Here is a 26,714-nt window from a genome sequence, read left to right on the forward strand (position 1 = left end):
ATATTAATAACCCTCTGGTGGCATATATCTAACGGTCTACTTGTTTTTTTTCTGGTCTTTCCAGCTTCTGCATTATTTACCAGCACATACTCAAAAAAATCCCACCAACCTGACCACAGTCTCTTTATGTAGATTGGGAATTTTAGGCCATAGTCCACGCTCTGATTAACTTGCTCTTGTAAATACATGTTGAATATGAGCAAAATGAATTCAGTATGTACAGCAGCAGTTCATACAAACATCAATAGGAGAAGCCAAAACACTTATTTTATGATAAATTATAAATTTAATCACATATTTACTATGCCTTTTGACTTGTTTAGCTTTAACTTAAAGGTTTTTGTAATTTCCTGTTTATTTATTTTTTGTCATTTTATTGCAATTTAATTTATATTTTATTAATTATTCTTTTTATTTATAATTAGTTGTAATAATAATAATAATAATTTAAGCTAAAATGCAATTTTATTCAATAAATAATAACTGAAAGCTACTTCTTTTCTTATTACAATGTTATTTTATTTTTGTTTATAAATGCATGTAGCCTAGTTTCTGTTTTATACAAAGTAAAATATATAAATGGTTAGTATTAATAATAATATTAGTAAGGTATTGGGACAATAAAGTATTGGGACAAGTCGATTGGAAACAAAGATGCTGTTATAATATAGAGATGAAAGCATTCTTACAGCGTGGGCGCGCGGCGAGAGGGGCGGAGTTTCGTCGCTGTAGTCTAGTGTGCGGAGGAAGGTAGTGCACTCAGGGAGCTGCGCTGAGATCTTTGAGACACGGACGCAGGCGGCATCAGCATCAAACACAGACCCGCTGTACGGGGCTCCGTCCCTCCGTCTCTCCGTGCCCAGCCATGAAACAGACATTACTGGACCTCATGAGGATGAGTAGGATCTGCCGGATGGTGCTGGCCACTTGTTTAGGATCTTTTATTCTGGTCATCTTCTATTTCCAAAGTATGTTCCAACCAGGTAGGACTTCGTGATGGTTTCATCTTAAAGGCTTTTAATCGTTTTGAGATGCTGTTTTATTCCCTTTTGTAGCCTGTGGCATGGTGATTTAGTGTGGAAGAATGTCATTTATAATCAATGAGCTGTTTGAAGCGAGAGTGAATGATGTACTGACTCACATCAAAGCTCCAGCTGTCTGTAGACTATCAATAATGACGTCCAGTCTTATGTATTTTTAATCTTTTACTTGTGGGCTATAAAATACAACGGGGAGACCGGGTCCGTTGTTTAGTGTTGTGGAGGGACGGTCATTGTCCCCGGTGGCCGGTACAGTCACTGACTGTAGGCTACTGAATCAAACACGTTGTAGCCTACAAACATGCATCTATCTATCTATCTATCTATCTATCTATCTATCTATCTATCTATCTATCTATCTATCTATCTATCTATCTATCTATCTATCTATCTATCTATCTATCTATCTATCTATCTATCTATCTATCTATCTACTTTAGACTTTTTCAAAGTAGCTACAATTTAAAAGTTCTATCCATCCATGTCTAAATCCACTGGAACTCCACATACAATGTGCATAGATCACATCTGGAAATGGTATTGATGGATCTGGCTGATTTGGTTCATCTTGACCAGAGCATGTAGCATGTCATCTGTTTTTTGGGGGATTCCCATGTGCTGGATGGAAGATCCAGATAAGGACAATGAAACCAGTGTAGTAGTGCAGTAGAGAGTAACTGCTGTGGTCACCGGCATGGTAGAATGTCTCTGGAAATGGTGAGTCATCAGCGTCACCGGCATGTGAAGGTTCTCAGCCGTCCACTGGAATGTTATCATCGTCTTACACAGAGGGGATGCTGAAACAAGACAGAGAAACTGATGAGTTCATGCACACTCATCCAGACGTCGTCTCCACTGGATATTTCAGAGAAGATCAAACTGCACACTGTGACACACAGCCTCTTGTGTTTTATTGATTTCAAGGACTAGTTCACTCAAAAATAAAAATTTGCAGAAAGCTTGCTCACCCTCAGATCAAGAAAGAGTTTATTTCTTCATCATAGATTTGGAAATATTTAGCATTGTATCACTTGCACACCAGTGGACCCTTTGCAGTGAATGGGTGCCGTCAGAATGAGAGTCCAAACGGCTGATAAAACATCTCAATAATACACAAGAAATCGCATCATTAATACATTTTAAACTTCAAACCATTGCTTCTGATTAAAATATGAGTTTTCTATCCATAATATTGCTTGTGAAATATTAGTGTATATTAATCAGGAGAGAAATATGCACAGATCAGGCACCGTTTACAAGTGAAAACATCCATGCATTATATGTTATGCATTATGCATAACATATAATTATGCATTATAGACTGGTATTTTTGCAAGAACCAATGGTTTAAGGTTAAAGCACCATAATGATGGATTTGTTTCTTATAAACACGCAGCGTTTTGCTTCACAAGACTTTAATTGATGGACTGGAGTCGTGTGAATTACTTTTGGATTATTATGATGTCTTTATCAGCTGTTTGGACTCTTATTCTGATGGCACCCATTCACTGCAGAGAATCTAGTGGTGAGCAAATGCTAAAGCAAATCTCCAAATCTGTTCCAATGGAGAAACAAACTCACCTACATTTACCTATACTCATGTAAATTGTGAGCAAATTTTAATATTTGGGTGCTCTATTTCTTCAATTCAACGTTTTTTCAAAGCGTCACTGGGGTGCAACGGCATCCCATGGTCTGTTGGGATGTACGGGCATTTTTTGCATGGTGGTACGAGCAGCTGTTTCTAAACGCATCTGTGCATCCCACATGCTTATGAACAATGTCTAATACAACAGTCTCCCTTATGCTCTGCTTTGAATTGACAGGTGTTTCAGTTTCCTCTTCTGTGTGTGTGTGTGTGTCTATGGCCACATGCCCTTGCTCTTTTCTCCCCCCGTGTGTGACCTGATTATGCACTCTAGCCTACAAACATACCCCGAGAACACACTGGCACAGCACGAGACACACACACACACACACACACATACACACACACACTGCAAGCGCCTCAAGTGGACCTGAGCAGCTGAATGACGGGCTGACGTAATGCTTCAGTGTGTTTATGATGATCAGAGAAAGAGAAGCAAATGCCAAAATCTGGGTTGCGGTGATTGGTTACAATTTGTGAACAACTAAATACTTTCTCTTTCAACAGTCATGAGACCTAATAAAATATTCACGCTAACATGATTTTATTGTGAATAATGTGAATGTTGTTTCAAAATGACTATAAAAATAATAATATAAACAGCTCTATAGATCAAATAATACAAATGTTTCAGCTGAAAAAAATAATCTAAAGTGATATTATAATATGATAAGCTTCACCTTTCATTTTGAATCCTCTTTTCTTCTGTGGTAATCAGCATCTGAACCTGAAATATTTCTTTAATATCTCAGATTCTAAAAATAAAGGTCTGCGTTCTGATATGTCAATATACAAAATCAAAAGCCAGAGATTTCTCATCACATTTCTCTATAAGTTATCTGAGCTATGCTATACACTTTTTATAGCTCAATTGTCTCTTTTTTTATATCTCCTGAGGGATTCTAGAAGAAATAACTGAGAAAAAGTAATGAAATGAAGAATAACTGAGAACTCTTGATAAGAGCAACTTCTGAGTTTTCCTCTGTGCAGGACTGTGCAGATAGGAAGGAAAATATGGGCTGGGAAGGAACTAAAATGAATTGTCTTGGGAGAGAAGAGATAAGGAATGTCTGCAGGGAGCTCAACACTCCTTAAGGGTTGGTTACTCAGGGCCGGGACAAGGACCCAGACCAGCAGACCAAAGAATCCCGGTTCTTCCTGAGAGCTTAGATAACGCCGGCTTTCTGTATTTGTGTGACTGACTTTCCCTGACGCACGGCAGGAGGACTGGCATTTGATGTTTATGAATGATAAAGGTCACACCAACGTGAAAACAAATGACATACGCAAGTGTTTGCCTGCCAGTTCTGAGCTCATTGTTGTTTTGATTTTTTTCTGTGTGCCTTTTTTTGAGCGTGCATATGCAGGATATCCTCTTTGTGTGATTTTGGTTGGCCTGTTGTTTTTCAAGCTCTTGCCATCAGTTTGCACACACCCACATGCTCAAGCTGGTCTCAGAGAGATGTGGACACTGGTGCAGCTGGAGTATTAACATTTCAGAATACATAATTATCGATTATCAAGCTAAGAGAGATGTGTGTGATATGCTGTCATAATATTTATTTATTTATTATTTTTATTGATAATATTTGTAACATATATTATTTAATAATATATATTATTATAATAGCAAATATATAATATAAATAAAAGCACATATATTATAATAGCATATATGCATTACAATATCAAATTCTGTAATAATATAAAAAAGTATATTAATATTAAAATACAAATTTTGTTTTATATATATATATATAGATATATATAGATTATATATAGATCGATTTCCTTTTGCCTTTTTTTGATTAATGACTCTGATCCAAGTTCTCCTCGCTGCACTTCTCTGTCATTATTGCACCATGCCTTTGTGTTCGAGCCAGAGCTTGTGTTGTTGGAGCCCACCAGACCAATTTGGTTGATATCCATCTGCTGAAACGGATTGAATTTGTGGCTCACACTCCCTGATTCATGTTTTTGGGTGGCATACAAACAGCTGCTGCTATCATACCTGCCCCCAAAACATGCAGCGTATCCCGATAAGCTTGTAACGTATCTCTGGAAAATGTCAACTGTAGGAAACCCCAGCATATCTAAAAGGCTTCCTTGTTCTTTCATTTCAGTTGATGTCAAAAGCCACACCTGCAGACAGACGGGCACATGCTTTCTGCCCATCTGTCTCCCTCTCTCTTGCCCTTTCTGTCTCTCCGATGGTTAATTGTTAAAATAATTCCCAGCACTGCCATATGTGTGAGATAAAAGGTTTGCACATGTTTGTGGTTTATGAGTCAACCCATTAGGCACATTAAGCCCAGTTTGCGCCGTCTGGGGCACGTTGTCATGGGAGGAGCCGCGTCTTAACGATGGAAAATGGCAAAAGTGTCATTTACCAAATCCAACATCTGGATGCCTGCCACCCGCATCTGGAAGAATGAAGAGATCTCTGTGTATGGCTGATTATATCCTAAATCCCATAATAACTTAGCTTTTTTAGGAGCCGGTGCTTTAAATATTTTGGTAAAGTGAGTTTGTTTTGCGTGATTATGTGTTGCTCCTTTTTTGAATTTGATAATTACAGTTTCGGGAGGTCATGGTGTGTGCAGATCCCAGGAGAAGTGCTCGGAGGTTGTACTTTTATAGCTTAGGAGAGATAAAGTTCTCAGATACGCTTTATATAAGTGACTTGGTTTTGATATTGTTCCTAAAAGTCCTTAGGAGGAATAAAATTAGACAATTGTTGACATACAGCGTAAGTATAGAGGTATAAAATGACTGTGTGCGCTGATATTTTTAACATTTAAAGTCTTTTGTTCAGATGAAAATTCAGCAGGAGACTTCTAGGAGAATCAGATGAGATCTCTTTTGTGTTTTTTTTCTTTCTTATGGGCATAATAGTGTGGATATGTTTGTGTGTGTGTGTGTGTGTGTATGTGTGTGTGTGCATGTGTGTGTGTGTGTGTGTGTCTCATTAGGGCCTTTGTCAGCTTACTAGCTGCAGTCATTATGCTCAGCATGGAGTGTCAGCACGTGCTGAATTGAGTGTTTTGCTGACGAGAGTATCGATAAGCATTGATCTTGCCGTAAGACTTGAGCTCTAGACTGTTAATGGGAGAATAGAATAGGAGAAGAGGGACCTAACTACAGCTAACCTGACGGCTATTGTTTAAGCTCATTACCAAGACGACGGAGAGGTCACATTTTTGGTCTGTGACAGAATGAACTATGAACCCAATAAAGGGATGAGAATACACTCATGCAAAAGACAAAGTCAGCTGAACTACAGTTTTACGTCATGATTGGAACGTCTCATTGATATTCCATACTAAATAAGTATTATTACAGAATATTGTAAACTATTTAAATGGAAAAGTGTATAATATACTATAATATAATAGAATATTTTTTGTTCTTTGGGTGAATTTCACAAAACTTTTTAACATGTCTGGGTCATATTTTACCAAGAAATAATGCAAAATATTAAAAGGAAAGAAAATTAAGCCTATTTGTAGGATTTTTTTTCTTTTTTTCTTGACAATGAAGCACTTTCCCCCACTTTCCATTAATGTTATGCAAATTATTAACAAAACAATCACATATTAAATTATAATAATGATTACTTTATTAATTTAATATGCTCTATTTATTAGAGAATATTATATACAATAAATATTAAATACAAAATATAGAATATTATAAACAATTTAAATTGCAACAACAACAACAATAATATTAATAATAATAATATGATAACGATGATGATGATGATTATTATTATTATTTGTTTATTTTTATTTCCATACCAACATCTATGGCTATTTTCATGGCAAGATCAAAGGAAACAAACAGAAGTAACACAGTAGTGATAAGAAAAAAAGCCAACTCACATCAATATAATATAATATAATATAATATAATATTCAAAAATATTTAAATAGTAAAGAATTTTGGGGGTCTTAATTGTCATGAAAATAATGTCACAATGCAAAATATAACTTATTTTTTAGTATTTCTTGTTTTATTATTTAGTATTATTGATTCTGAAATACGACTTGCACATTTCTTTGTGAAATCCACAACTTTAGATACAATTCTGAGTTTTTCACATTCAGGCCGAGCAATTAATTACATTCTTGAAAAGTGCTAAAGTGAATTATGTTTTTAATAAGGGAAACGGTTTGCCTGTGTGTGTTCTTGTGTGTGTATGCTTTCAGGAGGGGTGAATATTTGTACAGACTTTTCCTGAATATTGAGTATTTAAAATATGGCCATAGACGAGTTATCTATCACTATCCACTAGTGCTGAACAAGCACATTTGTCTTAAACACACACATTATATATGTGTATATGATGTTTATTTGTTCCAGCAGTACTTAATAGCTCATCCTGTCCATTGATTAAAACATATTTATCAGTGCAACAGGCCAAAGTAAAGAGAAAGGACGAAAGACGCCATTAGAAAGAGACAAAGAAAAGAGCCAACTCGAGTGAGAAGATATGCGACGACGAAGAAATTCCACATTTCCTCGGGGTGTAAGCGATCACCATGGAAACAGTGGCATGTATGATGTGTGTTTTGGGGGGATGGGGTGTGAGAGTGTAAACAGGTGTTCACACGTGTGTGTGTTAGCGGTGTGGATGCTATTTTTTTGTAGGTGTTTGTAAGCATGTGGACATGAGGGCTTAGTCCCTTGAATAATAAGATGATGGGTGGATACAGTGAGAATCCACGGCTTTTAATAAAAAGTTTATTCATTTAATCCCTTCCTCAATGACAGGAATTGAGGCACTGAGCAATTGCATCAGGCATGAACAGACACATGACACTCGATATGAGTGCAGATTTGAGGTGAAACATAGAAATGGAGGGAACTTGTGTAATGCATACATAGACTGCATGGGTTGAGCTAAAATCCTATAAAATAGGTGTATAAACATGCAGCCATTTATTTTTTGTTTAACATCAAGATTTTAGGTTACAATATAAGTAAATGTGTATATTTTACCACCATTTTAATCACTTTTTCCATTTTAAATGTCATTTCTGTACCACTAAACAAAAATAATGACTGTTTTCAAATGGGTTTCCCCTGATCACTGCCCTCATCTGCCATTGGCTGGACAAACTGATAATCTAAACCAATACCATTGGTTGAGCCAATGGTATTGTATCTCTATAGTTAGTTGAGATACTCAAACAAGCGCATATTAAACTAGATTATGAGAAAATATGTCAAAAATGTTTGAAAACATAACGTTATAACTAGCAACAACAGCTTGGGTCGTTGCTGAGAGCTTCTTGGAAAAACAAAGAGCCTTTTGAAGTAACAAGATTGCTCTTACACGCCAATAAACAAAGAAGTCATAGTAGGGCTTCTCACACGGCGCTTAACCCCGAGTTATTGTCGTTCTAAGCACCGCTTTTAACCCTGGGTATGGAAACTTTTCACACCTGTAATTTGAAAGCGGTGTTAGCAATGCTTGGCAACAGACAGCCAATCAGAAATTGAGCAGCGAGGCTCGTGTCACGTCAATAACACGTGTCGTGTAAACAGCAGCCGGTGAGAGAAAAGTAAGAAATCGTGTGAAAACGTAAGAAAAAAGTAAGAAAACGAAAGCGTGTGAACTGGAGTGATGAGGAGACGGTATTATTCACTTAAAAGAAATTCCAAGAAATATTAACTTTAATATTAATATTAAATGTTTTCTTTGTTTTGTATTTTAGTCTTTGCTTTCTTGCCTTTGTGCATCTCGTGAGGCTTAAAATGGCTAAAGATCTACGCGGTGACTTTTTTTTAATAACTGGAAAGACACAGAAAAAGCAGTGTAAACAGGTTGCCTGCTGTTCGTTCAATCAGTGACGGTGACACTGCAAATATGCAAATAAGAACATTAACCCGGGGTTTAGGAATGTACAGCGTGAAACGACTGTTAATGAATACCCAGGATTAACAATTAACCCCAGGTATAGTATGAGCCGTGTGAAACGTGATTACAGATAACCCGGAATTCCATTTATCCGGGGTTTAGGATGACCCAGGGTTAACAAATTCAAGTGTGAAAAGCCCTATTGAGTAAATTACATTTTAGACACAGTTTTGCCAGTTACTTTGTCTGTTGTTGCTCTAATATATTTCAAATAAAGAGAACTAAGAACACAGCAATAGCATTTCTTTTTGAAACCTGAGTGATTTGTTGTTTTTGAACAAAACAGTCAAGTGAATGGTTCAACGACTCATTCATAAAAACAGTCACTTGCTTCATTCGTTAATGGAGCAGTGCTGTTAAACGAATAGGTTGAATGAATGATTCAATGACTCACTCATAAGGTTAGTAACCCATTTAATTCCTGAATGAATCTGCATGATTGAACAAATTGATTAAATCAATGACTGCTTCTGTGACTCTCTAATAAAGACAGTCATTTGTTGCCACCTACTGGTAAAATGATGTAACCTGCAGAAAGACTCAATGAAAAATCTTCAACAACACTAAAGGGCCGTTCACAACAAGAACAATAACTATAATGATATAGCTATAACTATGAAGTTTTAATATTCATTATGAGGGAACAATATAATTTCAGTAACTTTCAAAAAAAAAAAATTCCAATCAGAAACTACACAACTTTAAAGAGCTCAAGCATTTAAAGTGACAGACAACATAACTGTATCATTGTTTATAATAAATACAGTGTTATCATGCGTTGATGTGGACGCAAATAAAGTTATTGTGGTAACACTTTAGTTTAGGGACCTATTCTCACTACTAACTAGTTGCTTATTAGCATGCATATTACTAGCATATTGGGTGTTCATTCGTACTTAGAAAGCACATATTCTACATCCCTAATCCTACCCTTCTTCACTACTTAAAAAAAAAAAAAAAAAAAAAAAAAAGTGGGGAAGTCGTGGCCTAATGGTTAGAGAGTCGGACTCGTAATCCAAAGGTTGCGGGTTCGAGTCTCGGGCCGGCAGGGATTGTAGGTGGGGGGAGTGAATGTACAGCGCTCTCTCCACCCTCAATACCACGACTGAGGTGCCCTTGAGCAAGGCACCGAACCCCCAACTGCTCCCCGGGCGCCGCAGCACTGGCTGCCCACTGCTCCGGGTGTGTGTTCACGGTGTGTGTGTGTTCACTGCTGTGTGTGTGCACTTGGATGGGTTAAATGCAGAGCACGAATTCCGAGTATGGGTCACCATACTTGGCAGTATGTCACTTCACTTCACTTCACTTCAAAATATAATTTAACAAATACCTTACTGACTATTATTAAGCAGCAAATTAGAAGTTTATTGAGGCAAAAGTCATAGTTAATGGTTTGTTAATAGTGAGAATTGGACCTTAAAATAAAGTGTAACTGTTATTGTTATAGTTACAGTGTGAATGGGCTTTAATATACAGACTTTCAATCTTCAGACTCCTGTAATGTGAAGGTCCTGCTAACGTGCTGTATTGTAAAGTGACTATAAGGCATGACCCTGAAGTGTATATTACAATTACTGCTGAATCAAGGTGTGTTACAATGGCCTTGTCTCTCAAAGTGCAAGCATTTGTGTTCTTCATAATTTGAACTGTCACCCACTGTCACCCCCCCCCCCCCCCCCCCCCGGCTATTTTAAGATCTAGCATAGTTCTTTTCCAGTCTGTAATTTTGTGGTATGTGTATGTGTGTGTGCATTTCAACTACTTTAAAACCATACCATTTTGTTTTAAGGAAGAGCAACTTTAGCAGGAACGTGGATGTTATGTAGAGAACTGATCGTATTGCCTGGAAATCATGTGAAAGTGTTTGTGTGAATAGTAGTGCTCTATAGAGTCTCATTCCAAGCCTAATTGCAAAGGCTGGACAAAGTCTTTGGACAAAGTCTGATTATTAAGAAGTCTCAATGTTGTTGTTGTTTGCTTATTTCACATTTTTTAAAATTCTCTTTTAAAAATCACCCCTTGGCCGTGGCATGAAGACATCCCATCAGTGCACTTCCCTGTATATGTTACCATGGCAACAGTCACAGTGGCCCTTATGGGGGCCTTTTGGTAAGAGGTAGTGGGTGATTTACGGGCCTGATTTTCTGAGCATGCTCCAAATAGTAACACTAAACAAAGAGCCAAAACAGTACGAAACACAGCTCGCACAGACAGCATCACACAGCAGTTCACTGCTTCATACTAAATGCTCGTTCACACACATAAAGCTGATTGTTCTTCATAAAAGCAGCCATTGTGCAAGATCTATGTGTTTAAAATTGTCTCAAATATTATGCTTGCATTTCTTTCATGAAGTCTTACAGATGAGTACTATTCCGTTTTGTGGCCCCTTTTATTTGCTGAGATTTGCCATATACTGTATAGTAGGGCTGTCACAAATTTTGAAATTTCTGCTGAGGATGAATTCTATTAATACTAATGATTGTGATGAATTATTTCATTCTTTTTGTCACTTTTATCTCGATATGAAATGTATGATTGGTCATAATCAAATGTTTGCAAACAAATATTGCACAGGGTAGAATTTAATTATTATTATTTTTTTAAATTAACTAAAAACTTAAATATTAAAATATTTACAGATAAATATAATAATATTTACAATAATAAATATAATAATATTTATACTTTCAATTTACAGCGTTGATAATATTTGTTTCTCATTATAAATGAACAACAACAATAATAATAATAATAATTATTATTATTAATAATTTACTCAAATTTTTAGGTTGGCTTGGTTAAAAGAATCAACAGAATTTAATAATAATAATAATAATTATTATTATTATTTTTACTATAGTAATTTATTATGTATTTAATATAGTAATTATTATTATATTTGGAACATTATAGTGTAAATTAAACTGTTATTTTTTATTAATATTGTTTATCAGTATTTTAGTAAATAACAATAAGAATAATACGGAATATTATAGTCTAAATTATTTTGTCATTTGTTATTTTATTTATTTATTTTAAGTCTACCAAAGGGTGGGATGGGTTGGGTTTTAAATTTGTACAGCTGATTTTTGTTTTGTACTACTGTTCCACAAAATAAAACTCAATAAATAGTTGTTAACAAAAAAACAATGTCTTGGTAATAAATAATAACAATTGAATCTGGAATATTACAGTTTATAGGTATTTTATTAATATGGTTTATTATTATATTAGTGAACAACAACAACAATAACAATAGTAATAAATAATGGTTATTATTATTATTATTATTATTATTAGGAATAATATTGTTTAAAAGATTTGTTAAACTAAGTCAAAGGGAGCCACGCATCTCCTATGATGGAGTTTGTTTTGACTGCTCACAAAATGTGCTGCTGTACTGAACAGACATGGTATTTCAGGCTATACGTGACTGGAATTCAAAGTGTATAACAATCGCAGATATATCAAATAATCGCATATGGCCATATATAATTTATATAGTAGGGCTGTCACATTTATGAAATTTCTGCTGAGGATGAATTCTATTAATACTAATGATTGTGATTAATTATTTCATGGTCTTTTTGTCACTTTTATCTTGATATGAAATGTATGATTGGTCATAATCAAATGTTTGCAAACAAATATTGCACAGGGTAGAATTTAATTATTATTATTTTTTAAAATGAACAAAATTTAAATATTAAAATATTTACAGATAAATATAATAATATTTACAATAATAAATATAATAATATTTATACTTTCAATTTACAGTGTTGATAATATTTGTTTCTCATTATAAATGAACAACAACAATAATAATAATAATTATTATTATTATTAATTTACTCTAATATTTAGGTTGGCTTGGTTAAAAGAATCGACAGAATTTAATAATAATAATAATAATTATTATTATTATTATTATTATTACTATAGTAATTTATTATTTATTTAATATAGTAATTATTATTATTTATTTTTATTTATTTATTTAGTCATTTAGCAGACGCTTTTATCCAAAGCGACTTACAAATGAGGACATAAGAAGCAATCAAAACCAACAAAAGAGCAACAACGTGCAAGTGCTATTACAAGTCTTGGTTAGCCTAACGCAGTACAGATAATTATTATTATTATTATTGTTATTTTTTAATAAAAAGACAGATAAAATACAATTAGAATAGATAGTGCTAGAGTTAGAGGGTCAAGTAAAGATGGAACAGATGAGTTTTTAGCTGTTTCTTGAAGTTTTTTATTATATTTGGAACAATTTGGAAATTTATAACACTAAGGAAACAAAACTGTTATGTCTGTCAAGGTGAGCAGAGCATAAGAGGGAGAGGAGATTCAGACTGCAAAATGCTTGAACCGTACTTGTAATTCGGGGATTGTCCGATTTAATGAAGCTAATTAGAGGTGTAAGTGGGTGATCTAATCAAACCACACTCTAAACAGAAGGGCCGTGAATGTGAGAGGCCCATCAGTCTGACCACCCATGCGGAGCAGTAATGGTACGCTCCTGTAGTAATGGACTGCATGGATCACCGTTGTGAGTCTCTGGGGTAGGATCAGTGAGCACATTATTTAGGGTTGTTGTATCTCGCCATCTTTTCCTCATGCCACTCTCAGTCTAAAACATTCATGAGGTTCCTCGGGTCAAATCAGCGTAGTTAGACCTTGACTAATGTCATGAGACCGGCCACTTAGACAGGAAGACAACATTTGACCCACATGAATAGCAGACAACAATGCCGTTTAGGGGTGGGTTTACAGTGTTACACAAATAAAATAGGTTGCAAATGATGACTATAAGTGATCTGACTGCAGAAAAGTATAATAAAAAGAGGTCTCGCAAGCACTGTAAATGTGTACAGATTGCACACGAGTGTGTTCATGCCATATCCTTTCATTACAGTGCGGTGGACACAGTGTGTATTATGGCTATGATATACATTGAGTCGTGTTTTGACACTCTGCAATGGAGCGAGACATTTCAAACAGCCCAGAGGTGATGATTGAAGTCATGCCGTGGCTGAAGTGTTTTCGTGTCATTTGTCTTCTGAGCATCTGGCTGATGGCTGTTTGCTTCTCCATATCTAACCATACATTAGACCTACGCTGGTTCCTCCTGATTATAGAGCTTCTGCTGCTCTGAAGACGCAGTCTCAGTTAACACGGGGTTTAGCTTCGGACTCGGACAAGTGGGTTTCAATTTCATCTGTTGCTATTTGTTGTGTTTCTGTCCTGCAGCTTCTTCTCCTTCTCCTTCTATAAGGGTGTGCCATGCAAAATTAGAGGTTTGTGGTGGAAGCGTGTTTGAGAGAGGAGAAACTATGACCTAGCAGCTATAAATAAAGCCTGGCTTGCTTCACAGAGAGAATTGCAATATATGCTACAGTATATGGAAATATAGGTGTTCCTGCCTGAATTTATTTATCGTTTCAGTCTATAAGGACTTTTATTAATCATTTACAATGATCCAGTTCTGTCAAACTCAGATGAATATGAATTAGGCATTAGCTACCAGGTACAGTATGCCAAAACTCAAAATGTGCAGTTGTTTATCTTAATGCAACCCATTTTACTTCAATAAAGTGACATATTTATGAGTGGAATGAGAAAGAAATGTGAGATGGGACTTGACGTGAGCATTACATACTTGAAAAAACAATGCCTAAGTAGCTATTTGCCTAATGGTTAACATTATTTAATAGCCCATGTGTCACAAATCTGGTTCGTGGCCTTCCGTCTGACTGCCAAAAGAGGTCGCCTCACCATCATATTGACTCTCAAACCACACATCACACTGGACTGCATTTCCCATCATCCTGAAAATGATCACACACTATCTCACACTCTTTATAAGCCTTGGACTTTCTCTCCCTGACTGCCGAGTATTGTTCTGCGTATAGCACTCCCCTAGTGTTAGCTGCCTTACCGAGCCATTCTGTTTTTCTGTTTAGTTCCAGTATTGTTCTGCATTTATAACTCTCCTAGTTTTAGCTGAGATACAGAACCCTCTTTGTTGTCTTAGTCTTGCCTTGCCTTGTGTTTTTCTAGTGTTTTGATTCTTGCCCGTGTTTCCTGGATTTACCCTTTGCCTTGCCGTTTGGACCTCTCTTGGACTACTGCTCATTTACCTGGATTATCTCTCTGCCTGTTGGATATTGTTCGCCGATCGTCGACTCTCGCTAGCCCTAGGATTGCTCTGTGTCTTGCCTGTACCATACCTGTTTGCCGTTGTTTGACCCTGCCTGTTTTTTGACTATGTTTATTAATAAAAGCTTGCACATGGATCCGTACATCTCACGTCTCGTTCGCCCCGTTACACCATGCATGTCTACTGTAAGTGACATCAGCATTGTGGTTTCAAAGGAGAGTTGTTTCAGACAATTATTAAATTATATTTTATTATTATGTAATTTTATTTATTAATTGTTTAATGAGTTTTTTTAGACAACATTTTTTTTTTTGGGGGGGGGGGGGGGGTAGCATATATAAATAATAATTTCATAAGTCCAGAATCATGAAGTAGTAAATAAAAAAAATCTGATTTTATATTTAATTTAAGGAGCTATTTCTACTTGACCTGACCACTAACTCTCTGATGCATGAATTAATAATTCACAAAGAAAAAAAACAATGTTTCCTTTGTAAGGAAACCCTAATAACACTGTAATAATTTTATATATTAAATAAAGCAAAAACGTTGTTACTAGAAAATAAATCTAAAAAAAAATAAAATCCACCTAAAAATTACATTGTCTTTTAAAAATGCTACTATATATATATATATATATATATATATATATATATATATATATATAATTTTTAAAGGCAAGTTATTCATCCATCTACAGCAGGGGTGCCCAACCCTGTTCCTGGCGATCGACTGTCCTGCAAAGTTTATCTCCAACTCTAATCAAACACACCTGCCTTTAATTTTCACGTGATCCTGAAGACCTTAATTAGTTTCTTCAGGTGAGTTTGATTAGAGTTGGAGCTGAACTTTGCCGGACAGTCGATCGCCAGGAACAGCGTTGAGCACCCCTGGCCTATAGTGTAGGATTTGGGTTTGGTGTATTTAATACATTTTTAATTAGCTAATTTACATTTTTTTAGACATCTTGTAAAGTCCCAGTACAAAACATATTTTGTGTATTTTCATGTAAACTTTCATTTTGTTAAAAACATTCATGTAGTAGGCCAGTGGTGCCCAACCCTGTTCCTGGCGACCATAAGTTAATTTTGATGTTTCCATATTAATTTTTTAAGCTACATAAAGAATTCTTTACAGTGTAATTAAAATACAACATCAGTAGCCATCTATGCGCACTGAAATACAATCCATCATGCTGGAAAGAGACAAAATACAGATCTTTTTAATGCGATAACATCCTTAAATGGAAGCTAAATGCTTTTTTAACCCCCCAAGAACCTTTTTAATGCCTATGGGGACCATGATGTAGTTCTAACACGTCACAGCATTATACAGCTCAGTTAGATGCTTTTATTTTAATTCCTGAGTCTAGTTTTGAGAGATTTATTTACATTTTGAAGTTATTTTCTGAACACCCATTTAAAGTGATTTATTGCATTTCTGTCTAATTTTTAATCTGAAAAAGCCACTGAGATGGGCGGTATACATGGTAGGCAAGCAAATCTGGTGAGAGACAGATATGTTTGGAGAGAGGCATATTGATTAAAGGGTCACATTCATGCACTGCGCTCTCTAAAACTTATGGCGCATAAACACTTTAGAGAGTTTATCAGATACCTCATTTTTGCTTCAAAGAGCTTAAGTATCCATCATTTTAGTTCCCAGGGTTCCCGGTATAAACAAACGTCTGCCATCTGCCAGGTTTGCAGCTTGATGTCACCCGGTGGTGTTGTCAGATGTGGTTAGATGCTGTTTCCCAACAAAACTGTCCGCAATGACCTGAAATCAGAAGTAGTTACAGAGAGGAGAAGTTGCATCAGAAAAAGAAAGAGAGAATGCAATAACAAAGTTCATAAAGGGAATAGTTTTCTCAAAAATAACAGCTCTGCCATCATTTACCCAAACCGACTTTCTTTTTTCTCTGGAAAACTAAAGGAGATGAGTTTGGAAGAATAAGAAAGCACCCTTTTCCATACGATGAACCTGAAGGATCCCAGGGTTTGTCAAACTTACAAAAACGACTTTTTGGACATTTTTTATGTACCATAAAAGAAGTCATTTACTTCTTCAGTATCAATTACTCTTCATTTACACATTTTCTTCTTTCCATGAGACAATATATATTAATATTAATTAACATTAAAATTAAACAATATTCATAACAATATTTATTTACAAATACCAGATTTGCTGCATCTTTTTTTTACAACACAACACAAAAGGTAATGTTTCATGTCTGAAACACTCATAAAGACAGTCACTCATTTAGTTTCTGGTTGAATCAGCATTTTTAAATGAATCAGTTGTGTGAATTATTCAATGATTCACTCATAAAGACAGTCACTCATTTAGTTTTTGAAGGAATCATCATTTCTAAATGAATCAGTTGCGTGAATTATTCAATGATTCACTCATAAAGACAGTCACTCATTTAGTTTTTGAAGGAATCATCATTTCTAAATGAATCAGTTGCGTGAATTATTCAATGATTCACTCATAAAAACAGTCACTCATTTAGTTTCTGGATGAATCAGCATTTTTAAATGAATCAGTTGCATGAATTATTCAATGATTCACTCATAAAGACAGTCACTCATTTAGTTTCTGGATGAATCAGCATTTTAAATGAATCAGTTGCGTGAATTATTCAATGATTCACTCATAAAGACAGTCACTCATTTAGTTTTTGAAGGAATCATCATTTCTAAATGAATCAGTTGCGTGAATTATTCAATGATTCACCCATAAAGACAGTCCCTCATTTAGTTTCTGGATGAATCAGCATTTTTAAATGAATCAGTTGCATGAATTATTCAATGATTCACTCAAAGACAGTCACTCATTTAGTTTCTGGATGAATCAGCATTTTTAAATGAATCAGTTGCATGAATTATTCAATGATTCACTCATAAAAACAGTCACTCATTTAGTTTCTGGATGAATCAGCATTTTTAAATGAATCAGTTGCGTGAATTATTCAATGATTCACTCATTAAGGCAGTCACTCATTTAGTTTTTGAAGGAATCATAATTTTTGAATGAATCTCTTGAATAAATGATTTAGTGATTCGCTTATAAAGAGTGTCACATTTAGAGTGTCACAGCTAATCTGTTGAGCAAATGATTCACTTGTAAAGAGTATCTTGTTTAGTTTCTGAATGAATCAGCATTTTTCAAAGAATAGTTTGTATTAAGCAATATTTATAACTATTTATTTAGGAAGAGTGCTGTTGTTCCCAAACATCTGATTCACTGCATCTATGGGTAAAACACAGTAGGTTGTATTTCATGTCGGAACGAATACTTGTTTTTTTTAAACTAATCGTTGAGTGAATAATCTCATGATTCACTCATAAAGACAGTCACTTCTTCAGTTTCTGAACGAATCAAAATTTTTGAATGAATCTGTTGACAAATGATTCAATGATTTCCTTATAAAGAGTCTTTTGATTAGTTTCTGAATGAATATGTTTTTGTGAACTACTCTGTTGAGCAAATGATACAATGATTCACTTGAGTCTTTTATTTTGTTTATGAACGAAACACTTGAGCAAATGATTCAATGATTAACTCAAAAAGACAGTCCCTTTTTTAGTTCTTGAATGAATCTGAAGCAATTGATTCAGTGATTCTCTTGCAAAGAACCTCTAGTGTAAGTTTCAGAATGAATCAGCGTTTTTGAAAGAATGGGTGGTGATGGTGCAGTGGATAAGACACATGCCTTTGGTGTGAGAGACCCGGGTTCGAATACACTGTGAGACACCAATGTGTCCCTGAGCAAGACACTTAACCCCTAGTTGCTCCAGAGGCGTGCGACCTCTGACATATATAGCAATTGTAAGTCGCTTTGGATAAAAGCGTCAGCTAAATGAATAAATGTAAATAAATGTAAGAATAAATTGTGTTAGGTTCCTGTCACTACTGAGTACATTTTCTGTTATATTTAAGTAAATAATAGAGTTTTATCATTATGAGATCGAGTTTAATGATTATCAAAGACTCTTCAATCATGCACACTTTTAAGTCACCGAAAATCTTCTCCTCTACCATAGTTTTCACATCTTGAGGCACCATGTTTAAATATGATGACAGCATTTTCATCTATTCCATCTCATTACTGTCCTAATCTGCACCAACTCTTGAAAGATTTGTCTTCCAATGTGTGAGACGCAAACGTCTTTGATCACTGTACAGACTGCAACATGAAATGAAGCTTCTGAGCTCTAACGGTTTCTCTCATTGAAATGACAACAGCATGAGCTATAGACGAGTGTCTGTTTCCTATTCTCCAAACCAGGATGTGTACATTCCTATGGGACTGCTTCGGTTGTATTTGGGATATTAACAATGACTGCAGGCAGAATTTCAACTATATCTTTTCTTTTTTTTTGCAGTCCCTCTTCTCTTTAGCTGACACAAGCACTTCCTTCCATCTTCGAGGCTAGCTAATTACCCAGAATGGGCACACAGAGCAGTGCTTAATGTTGGCCTGGAAATGCTCCTGATAACCCGCCGATGGTTTTAAGCTTTATTGCATAATCAATGATGTCAGAAAGTACAATCATATTTAACCTCAGGATCTATACGAGACTCTCGTGGGCATTGTACAATCAAAGTCTAAGAATGAAAGACTTTATATGTGAGATGCCATATCGGTTTTGAGAGGTGAGAGGTCAAAAAGGTCACCTATGCTTGTTTTATAAAAGATCATTTTTCTCAGTATGTGTTTGGAAACCTCTCTCTACGTCTCCATTATCTGTGTGTGTGGTCTGTGACTGTAAGGGAACGCACTGTATTGTTTGACTGTCTGTTGTGTTTTGTTTTGATGGATGGAGCTCTTGAGTGGCAGATGGCTCTCCATCCTGCAGACGCGTTATCACACACCAGGGGGTCCGAAGACAAAAACACAACAACTCTATGCATTAGTCCACCAGCATCTCGACTTTTGTGTGGTTGAGAGGAGGGGTTTTCCATTTTCAATTACTATGTATGGCACTTTCCACAAATGGGGTACAGAATAAAGCTTAAAAATTTTTTTTTCTTTCTTTGGTCATTGAAAGAAGTGAAGTGTGTCATTTCTGTGCCACTGGCATCACCAATGAATGTATAATTATTTTATTTTAATATTTGGAATTATTTTTAAACAGGAAAAAATTATACACTACAGCTTTAACTTTCAGAAAATGTTGTTTGTCCACCTCATAAATATTTGATCAGATATTTTTCAGTTTTAGTATCTATTTGTTGTATGAGAGCTTTGCAGCTTTTTCAATGCTGTTATGAAAAATTTGATGTCTGAATAGAGGGTACAAACTTTATTTGAGTCATTTCATTGTTTTCATTAAATTAGCATAACCTGAAATAAAAAATAAAATGATGAACAAAATCAGAATGGGTAACAGAGTTGCAAACGTAGCCTATGTGGTTATGCACTGGGCCTAGACAGTAAAAAAAAAAAAAAAAAGACATTACTAAAAAGAACAAAATTATATATATATATATATATATATATATATATATATATATATATGGAAAGTTTTACCTTTTTTTTTGTTTAACCATTCAGCTCTGTCACCAAAGGTATAGCAATAAATAAATAATAAAAGGAAAAAAATTGATTACTACATTTACTACATTTATTTAGTAATAATTTATTTAGGACGTACTAAGTACTTTTAAATTAAAAGTATTTAATTTTGTATGTTATGTTTATTTTTATTTCTGACATCTAAAAAAATCTATAAACAAAATTACAACACAAATGTGTAAAAAATAAAACTTTTGTCGTATTTAAAGAAAGTGCATGTACAGTATAAGCAATCAGTATGATTGTGTTAATAGCTGATGCTGAATCAGCTCAGATGGTGTCAGACAGCCAAACACAGCCATTAGACATCAATTTGTCTCATTATAGTCTACTTCTTACTATCTTTGCCATCTTGTGTGTGAGTGTGTATGATTCCAGGTCACCTTTGAACATGACAGCACCCTGACATTGAGTTTGGGCCTAGTTTAAGACTGCAGTATGACATGTGTTTTTGATTTGAAAATCTATGTGTTTTGTGTTTTTTTAAGGCAGTTTTTTTGGCCAGAGTTGCAGAACAGATGCAGATAATCCTGTGACCACCTGCAATGCAGATCAAAAAGCCAAGGATAATATTTGCAGCAAATATATGAATCAGAAAGCGCTTTCGTTGACATACGCATCTGGGTGTTTGTGAATTTGGGGGATGTGAAGCCTTTTTTCTTTGTCTGTCTTCAAGGTGACGCGTTTGTCGGTTAGTTTCAGATGTAATGTGATCTGAGGGACAATATGGACGGATGGAGATGCCAAGGGAAGAACGAGACGGATGAATAATGACAGCCTGGGTCGCACAAAGAGAGAGCGTGTGTACATTCATTGTGCCCAAGGACAGTGATACAAAGTTGAAGAGGGACAGAACAGGAAATAGAAGGATGCAGATTCGTCCCGATAGTCTCAAGAAAGAGTTGAGCCCTTTCTGATACAGCTGTGTGTGTGTGTGCCCATATTCAGTATGCAATTAGAGTGCTGTGTCGGCGTCACGCCGCCAGGATGCTGACACACTCACAAAAAGCCCCACAAACAACTCAAAACACACACACACACACACACACAGTAGAGGTCCAGTGAAGTATAATGCAGTTAGGAGTCATATTCACGACTCAGGGTTGGTTTTTGCCTTAATTGTGGCAGCGAATGTCCCCTCAAGGACAGTAAAACTGGTAATCACCTACACTGGGGAGAAGCAAACATTCCCTGTGAGGAAATAAGCAGACTAAATAATGCCTTAATGGATGTTTTCTGTGAGGGTTTGGAGGATAAAAACATCATTAGCTCAGTGTAATAACAACAGAAGTCAATGGAAAGTCCCCAGCATGACAGAAAAAACAAACATGGGCTATTAGACTCCAATTTCCCTGCTATTTTGCTCTGATTCAACGTTGTTGACCTACAGTCCTGGGACCAGACAAAGAGATGACCACTTTTACTGCACTCACCCACACAGCGACTCGCACACCCCTCTGATTAAATGTAGTAGGAGAACATGAAAAACACATCTTGACTTGTCTGACTAAGTCAGACTTAATGGTGAAGACACACTTTTATTTTGTGGTTTCGGACAGAATCGGTCATGTGAGTTGAAGGAAACACTTTGAGTTTAAACACAGACTTTGAAGTGATAGTTCATGAAAAAAAGAACATTTGTCCCTTTAAGAACAGATTTTACACAAAACCTGTTCCTGAAGGGCCACTGTCCTGCAGAGTTTACATCCAACCCTAATTAAATACACATGAACCAAAGTAATCAAGGTCTTCAGACCTGTTTTACTCAATACACACACATATCCTTTTTCCAGTAATTGTTATCACTCTCTTTTATATCTATAAAAGAGGATTCGGCAGCTACAACAGTGTTAAACCTATCTGACAAAAGAGCTTAACACAGAACACACACATACACACATGAGCTCATTCATTAGGTCATAGGTGAATGGGAAAGATCATCCTGTGGTTGTTTGGGTGCAGTGAGTCAGAATATCTTGTTTTAAGTTCCCACACACACTTCTGCCTACTTGAGTAATGCGTTTTAAGCTGTTCAGTCAGATCAAGAAAATATAAAACAGAAAATTCATTGCTAAACTTCCTGCTATAAGATATTCTTCATTTTCTGCTGTCTTTTTTTTTTGCCATTATATTAATTGTTATTCGATAAATGAAAAAATTAAAATTAGAGGATTAAATGCTTAAGTAAAAAGAGAAATGAGAAAATGCCAGCAAAGTTAATCAGAGAAAGTGGACAATCTGTCCAGATGTCTGTGTCTGGTGGGAAACAAACACACACTTCCTCTCAGTCCACATAAACACACACACACTCACGCAATCAATTCTTATCAGCCGTTGTTTAATGAAGTCACCCGAATACATTGTAAATATTGAAGAATTAGTAGAAAGCTCATTGAAACCATAATGAGGTTGAAACCTTGTCTCAATCCCCAAGAGACATATAAATAAACAGGTCTCTTACAAAAAAAGCACTGTACCGTCGTACAGGGATATTATCAGATGGTAAAACCATGTTTCTTTGGTATTTAGATGGTATTCCAAGATACTTCAAAGAAAACCATGGAATTACATGTTCAAAACAAAACATTCCATGGAAGATGGAAATATAAATATAAATAGATAGATAGATAGATAGATAGATAGATAGATAGATAGACTTTTATTAATTATTCAGCATATCATGTTAATCACATTTCTTTTAGAATCATTCGAGAGCCCTAGTATTTTCTTGCTGATGGTTCAAAATAAAAAATCTGTCTGTTTTAGTGTGCATCGGTGAGGATCTGATGGCCTGTATTCGTCCAAATGGAGCCTTGTCATCTTTATTGACTAAAAACATCCTTTTTATTACTGTATATGCGGTTTTATGAGTGAGCGTATTTTAGTTGCAGTCTGACTTATGGTTTTGTGCGCTTGGAGCGCTGATAAGGGAACTAATGTGTTTTAGAGTATGTTACGGGTAGATAGAGACAGATTAATCCTCCGGTATACCATAATCCTCGGCTGATGGATGGCTGCAGATATGTGACTGTGTGATCACGGCTCGGAGAAAACAGGCCTGCTGGGAATGAGCCGTGCAAGGTCATGTGTACAGCTGGGCAAGTTAACAATCCAGCCTTTTAGAGTTTTTAGAATCTATATATTATTCAGTGCTCCTTTCCCTTGTTCACTGGCTTTAAACTTTGTTTGTTGATTAGCATAGGAGCTTAAAACATTCTTGCTTTGCTCATTTAGTCCTCTGATTTCCCCCAGGACTAAACAAGATCTCTGTGCCTCAGGTTCTTTCGTTTCCTGGCTCTCCGGGATAAAATATTGCCATTAGATCCTCATCTATCAGCGGCGAGACATTTCATCAATGTGTACAGCCTCAGATCTTTATAGTTTAATATTCATAACACTGCCCACTCCATGGTTTGCCACAAACAATGGCCAACTGTCTGATAAAGCGGGTGAGCTGAAGGTCACGCAGCGGAGAGGGGGCAGGTGCTGTGGCACTGTCAGTGGTGTTGTCAGCATATGGGAAATTACAGCAGGTGTGTGTCCAATGGACCACCAATTTAATAACAGCACCATCCACCTGGACACAGGTGGGATAATTTTAGTGCATGCTCAGGCAGAGTGAACCCATATTGAAACACACACACTTTGTTTGCAGGCTATTGTTTCTGGGTGTAATGTGTTAGCAGGCCAGATAAAGTCAGAATGTTAGGTCAAGTTAAAAAGGAAATACTTTTATTCTGCAAGAACGCATTAAATTAATGACAGTAAAGATATTTATAATGTTACAAAATATTTCTGTTTCTTCACTTTCTATTCATCAAATAATCCTGTGTAAAGAAGATTATTGTTTCCACAAAACTATTAGAATAATGATTTCTGTAGGATCGTGTGACACTGAAAATTCAGCTTCGCCATCACTCAAATAAATTACATTTCAAAATGTATTTAAAACAAATGTTGACAAACAGAATTGCAAAAATAATAATAAATAATTCATGTTGCCTTTTCATTTCACAACTCGCATCACCTTTAAATTTGCTTTATGCAATATGTATTCAAATTCTCATAAAATTATCCAAAAATAACATTCATTTGTTATCAACAGGATTTCTGTTTGCTTTTAAAGCTGACACAAATGAAAAACCAACACTTATTCAAATTCTTTCAAAATGATCCAAAAAGTGTGGTAAATTGCAGTCAACAGGATTTCTAGTAGCTTTTAAAGCTGACACAATGAAAGAAAACAAAGAAAAAAACAAAACAATCAACATTATTGAAATTCTCCCAAAATTAAAAAGTATGTTAATTTACCATTAACACGGTTTCTGGTAGCTTTTAAAGCTGACACAATGGAAAAACCAACACTTTGGCCAAATGTGAATGGTTTTCGGGGTTATTCTGCTCATTTCAAAATGGCCGATATCGGCAGAATGGTAAACGCATGACTAGTTAAAATAGGTATGAATTTGCCAGTAACAAAGCTTGTTTGCTTGTTGGCTTAAGTCTTATAAAGTACTTTGCTTTGTTAATATACTCACGGCCTGTCTCTACAAGTGGCTGACCACCCTTTTGACGTGAAGTGTCATATATGACAAGGTGAAACTTGTTTTTGGCTTCATAACCTGGCTCAGATAGAATCTGCACACTTTTTCCCACACTTTTTGATCTGTTCTACTGGAGAAAATTTGCCAAAATGGAGAGGGATGTGCAGAACCTGAATGTCAGGTTCGGATTCCATGTGGGCATATTTACACTAAATAAAACAGACCGCAGGATTATGAAGAAGGATTACTTCCTCCTATGAGCGAGCGAAAAACTGGCATGCAGATGCGAGGGATTTGAACATTTCTAAAGCGGCCAATTAAATTACATAAAGCCATCTCTCGCTATTACTGGTGCGCTAATGACAACCCCTCTGGTTGTCGACCCCCTGATCCAAACTGTCTGTTTCTTGTCCAAAAGTCTCTCTATCCCTCATTAACACATCCTTTCTGTTCCTCCGTCACTCTGGTTTTCCTTTCATCTCTCATTCCCAGCGGTCTCGGTTTCATTCGGTTCCCTTACCTCGAGCTGGATTAAACAGTAAGACATCAGATGCTCTGAGAACGCTGTGCACTTAAAGGCATTAACTCAATTTCAAACAATGCTTTCTGTGTGCGCAAACACATACTACTCTTAACGTAACACAAATACACACTATAAGTCAATATAATGTTACATGAGAGCAAATAAATGAACCTATATAGTAACCTATCTTAGCACAGAAACTGCTTTCATAGGGCACCATTTCAGCGGTGCTGATCATTAGCTTTCATGTAGTGCAATTTCAGCAGTGCCGGTCACTCTCTGCAGACTAGCTGCTGAGAGACAAACTGTATAACACTATTACTGTCAGTTACGACATGGCAGAGCATCTAGACATGCATTACTATCCTTAAATTATTCAGCCATCGCAACATACACACTCTAGAGATGTGTGTGTGTGATTTGAGGCAGTGACTTGGAATTAAATGTATTGTTTATATGGAGATTTGTTGGATGGCTTTACGGCTTTGCATTATTAAAGACTTGCCCTTTTACTGAGGGTACCCATTCAGACAAATGTGTGTGTGTTGAAGTGGCTATATGAACACTGCACATCGCTTGAGTGAAGCCCGCCTTGTATGGATTGGTTGATTTTGCTCCTGTCAGTCTCTGATTGGCTACTCTAACTGTCCGTCTCTCTCTTTCTCTTTGTTGTTGTTGCAGTTATGAGGCGGAACCCGTTCGCAGCGGAGGGCTGCTGCCGGAAAGGCTCTAGAAACGCCCTGCAGGAGCTGTACAATCCCACACAGGTATCAGTACGCTGGCTCTTATGCCACACATATCAGTCTATTGGATTACACTGTGAAAATATCCTGGGGAAAAGATAATACAGTAAAATGTGGTGAAAATGTTATAAAAAATATGGTGACAATGGGTGTTCATAAACCAAAGTAAAAAAATGAATAACACGATGACACTAAAATAGTGCAGTAAACGTTCACTAAATAACATGAAATATAACAAAAAACATTCAAATGTACGTAACTGTTAACAAAAATTTTTATTAAATATATATATATATATATATATATATATATATATATATATATGCAGTAATCCACGCAGGACCTTCTGGGAATGTCGTTTTACTGTTTTTCACTTTAAATTATAAATGTGGCTCATATTTTAACTATAATATTTTATATATTATAAATGATATATAATAGTAAAAATGATAAATTATTTATATATTATAAAATTATAATTTTATAATATATAATTTTATATAATACATAATTTTAACAATATGTACATGT

At 35.7% G+C, this 26,714-nt stretch overlaps 1 protein-coding gene across 5 annotated transcripts in view; it reads left to right on the forward strand.

Annotated features, from left to right (window-relative positions):
- The first annotated feature begins 742 nt into the window (after window positions 1-742).
- LOC306861473 (carbohydrate sulfotransferase 11) overlaps window positions 743-26,714 on the forward strand; it is a 49,193-nt gene continuing 23,221 nt past the window's right edge. For 2 of the 5 annotated variants that reach the window (XR_013783473.1, XM_079403729.1), the window contains exons 1-2: window positions 764-983; window positions 26,122-26,207. Coding sequence is in view for 3 of the 5 variants with exons in the window: in XM_079403729.1 (XP_079259855.1) it covers window positions 866-983; window positions 26,122-26,207 (204 nt within the window). In the remaining 2 variants the exon portion in view is untranslated. Of the gene's footprint in view, window positions 984-26,121; window positions 26,208-26,714 lie in introns of all 5 variants that reach the window. The other 3 variants (XM_079403730.1, XM_079403731.1, XR_013783474.1) reach the window with 3 other exon arrangements.

This window comes from Barbus barbus (genome assembly GCF_936440315.1).
Source record: "Barbus barbus genome assembly, chromosome: 42".
Classification (NCBI taxonomy): domain Eukaryota; kingdom Metazoa; phylum Chordata; class Actinopteri; order Cypriniformes; family Cyprinidae; genus Barbus; species Barbus barbus.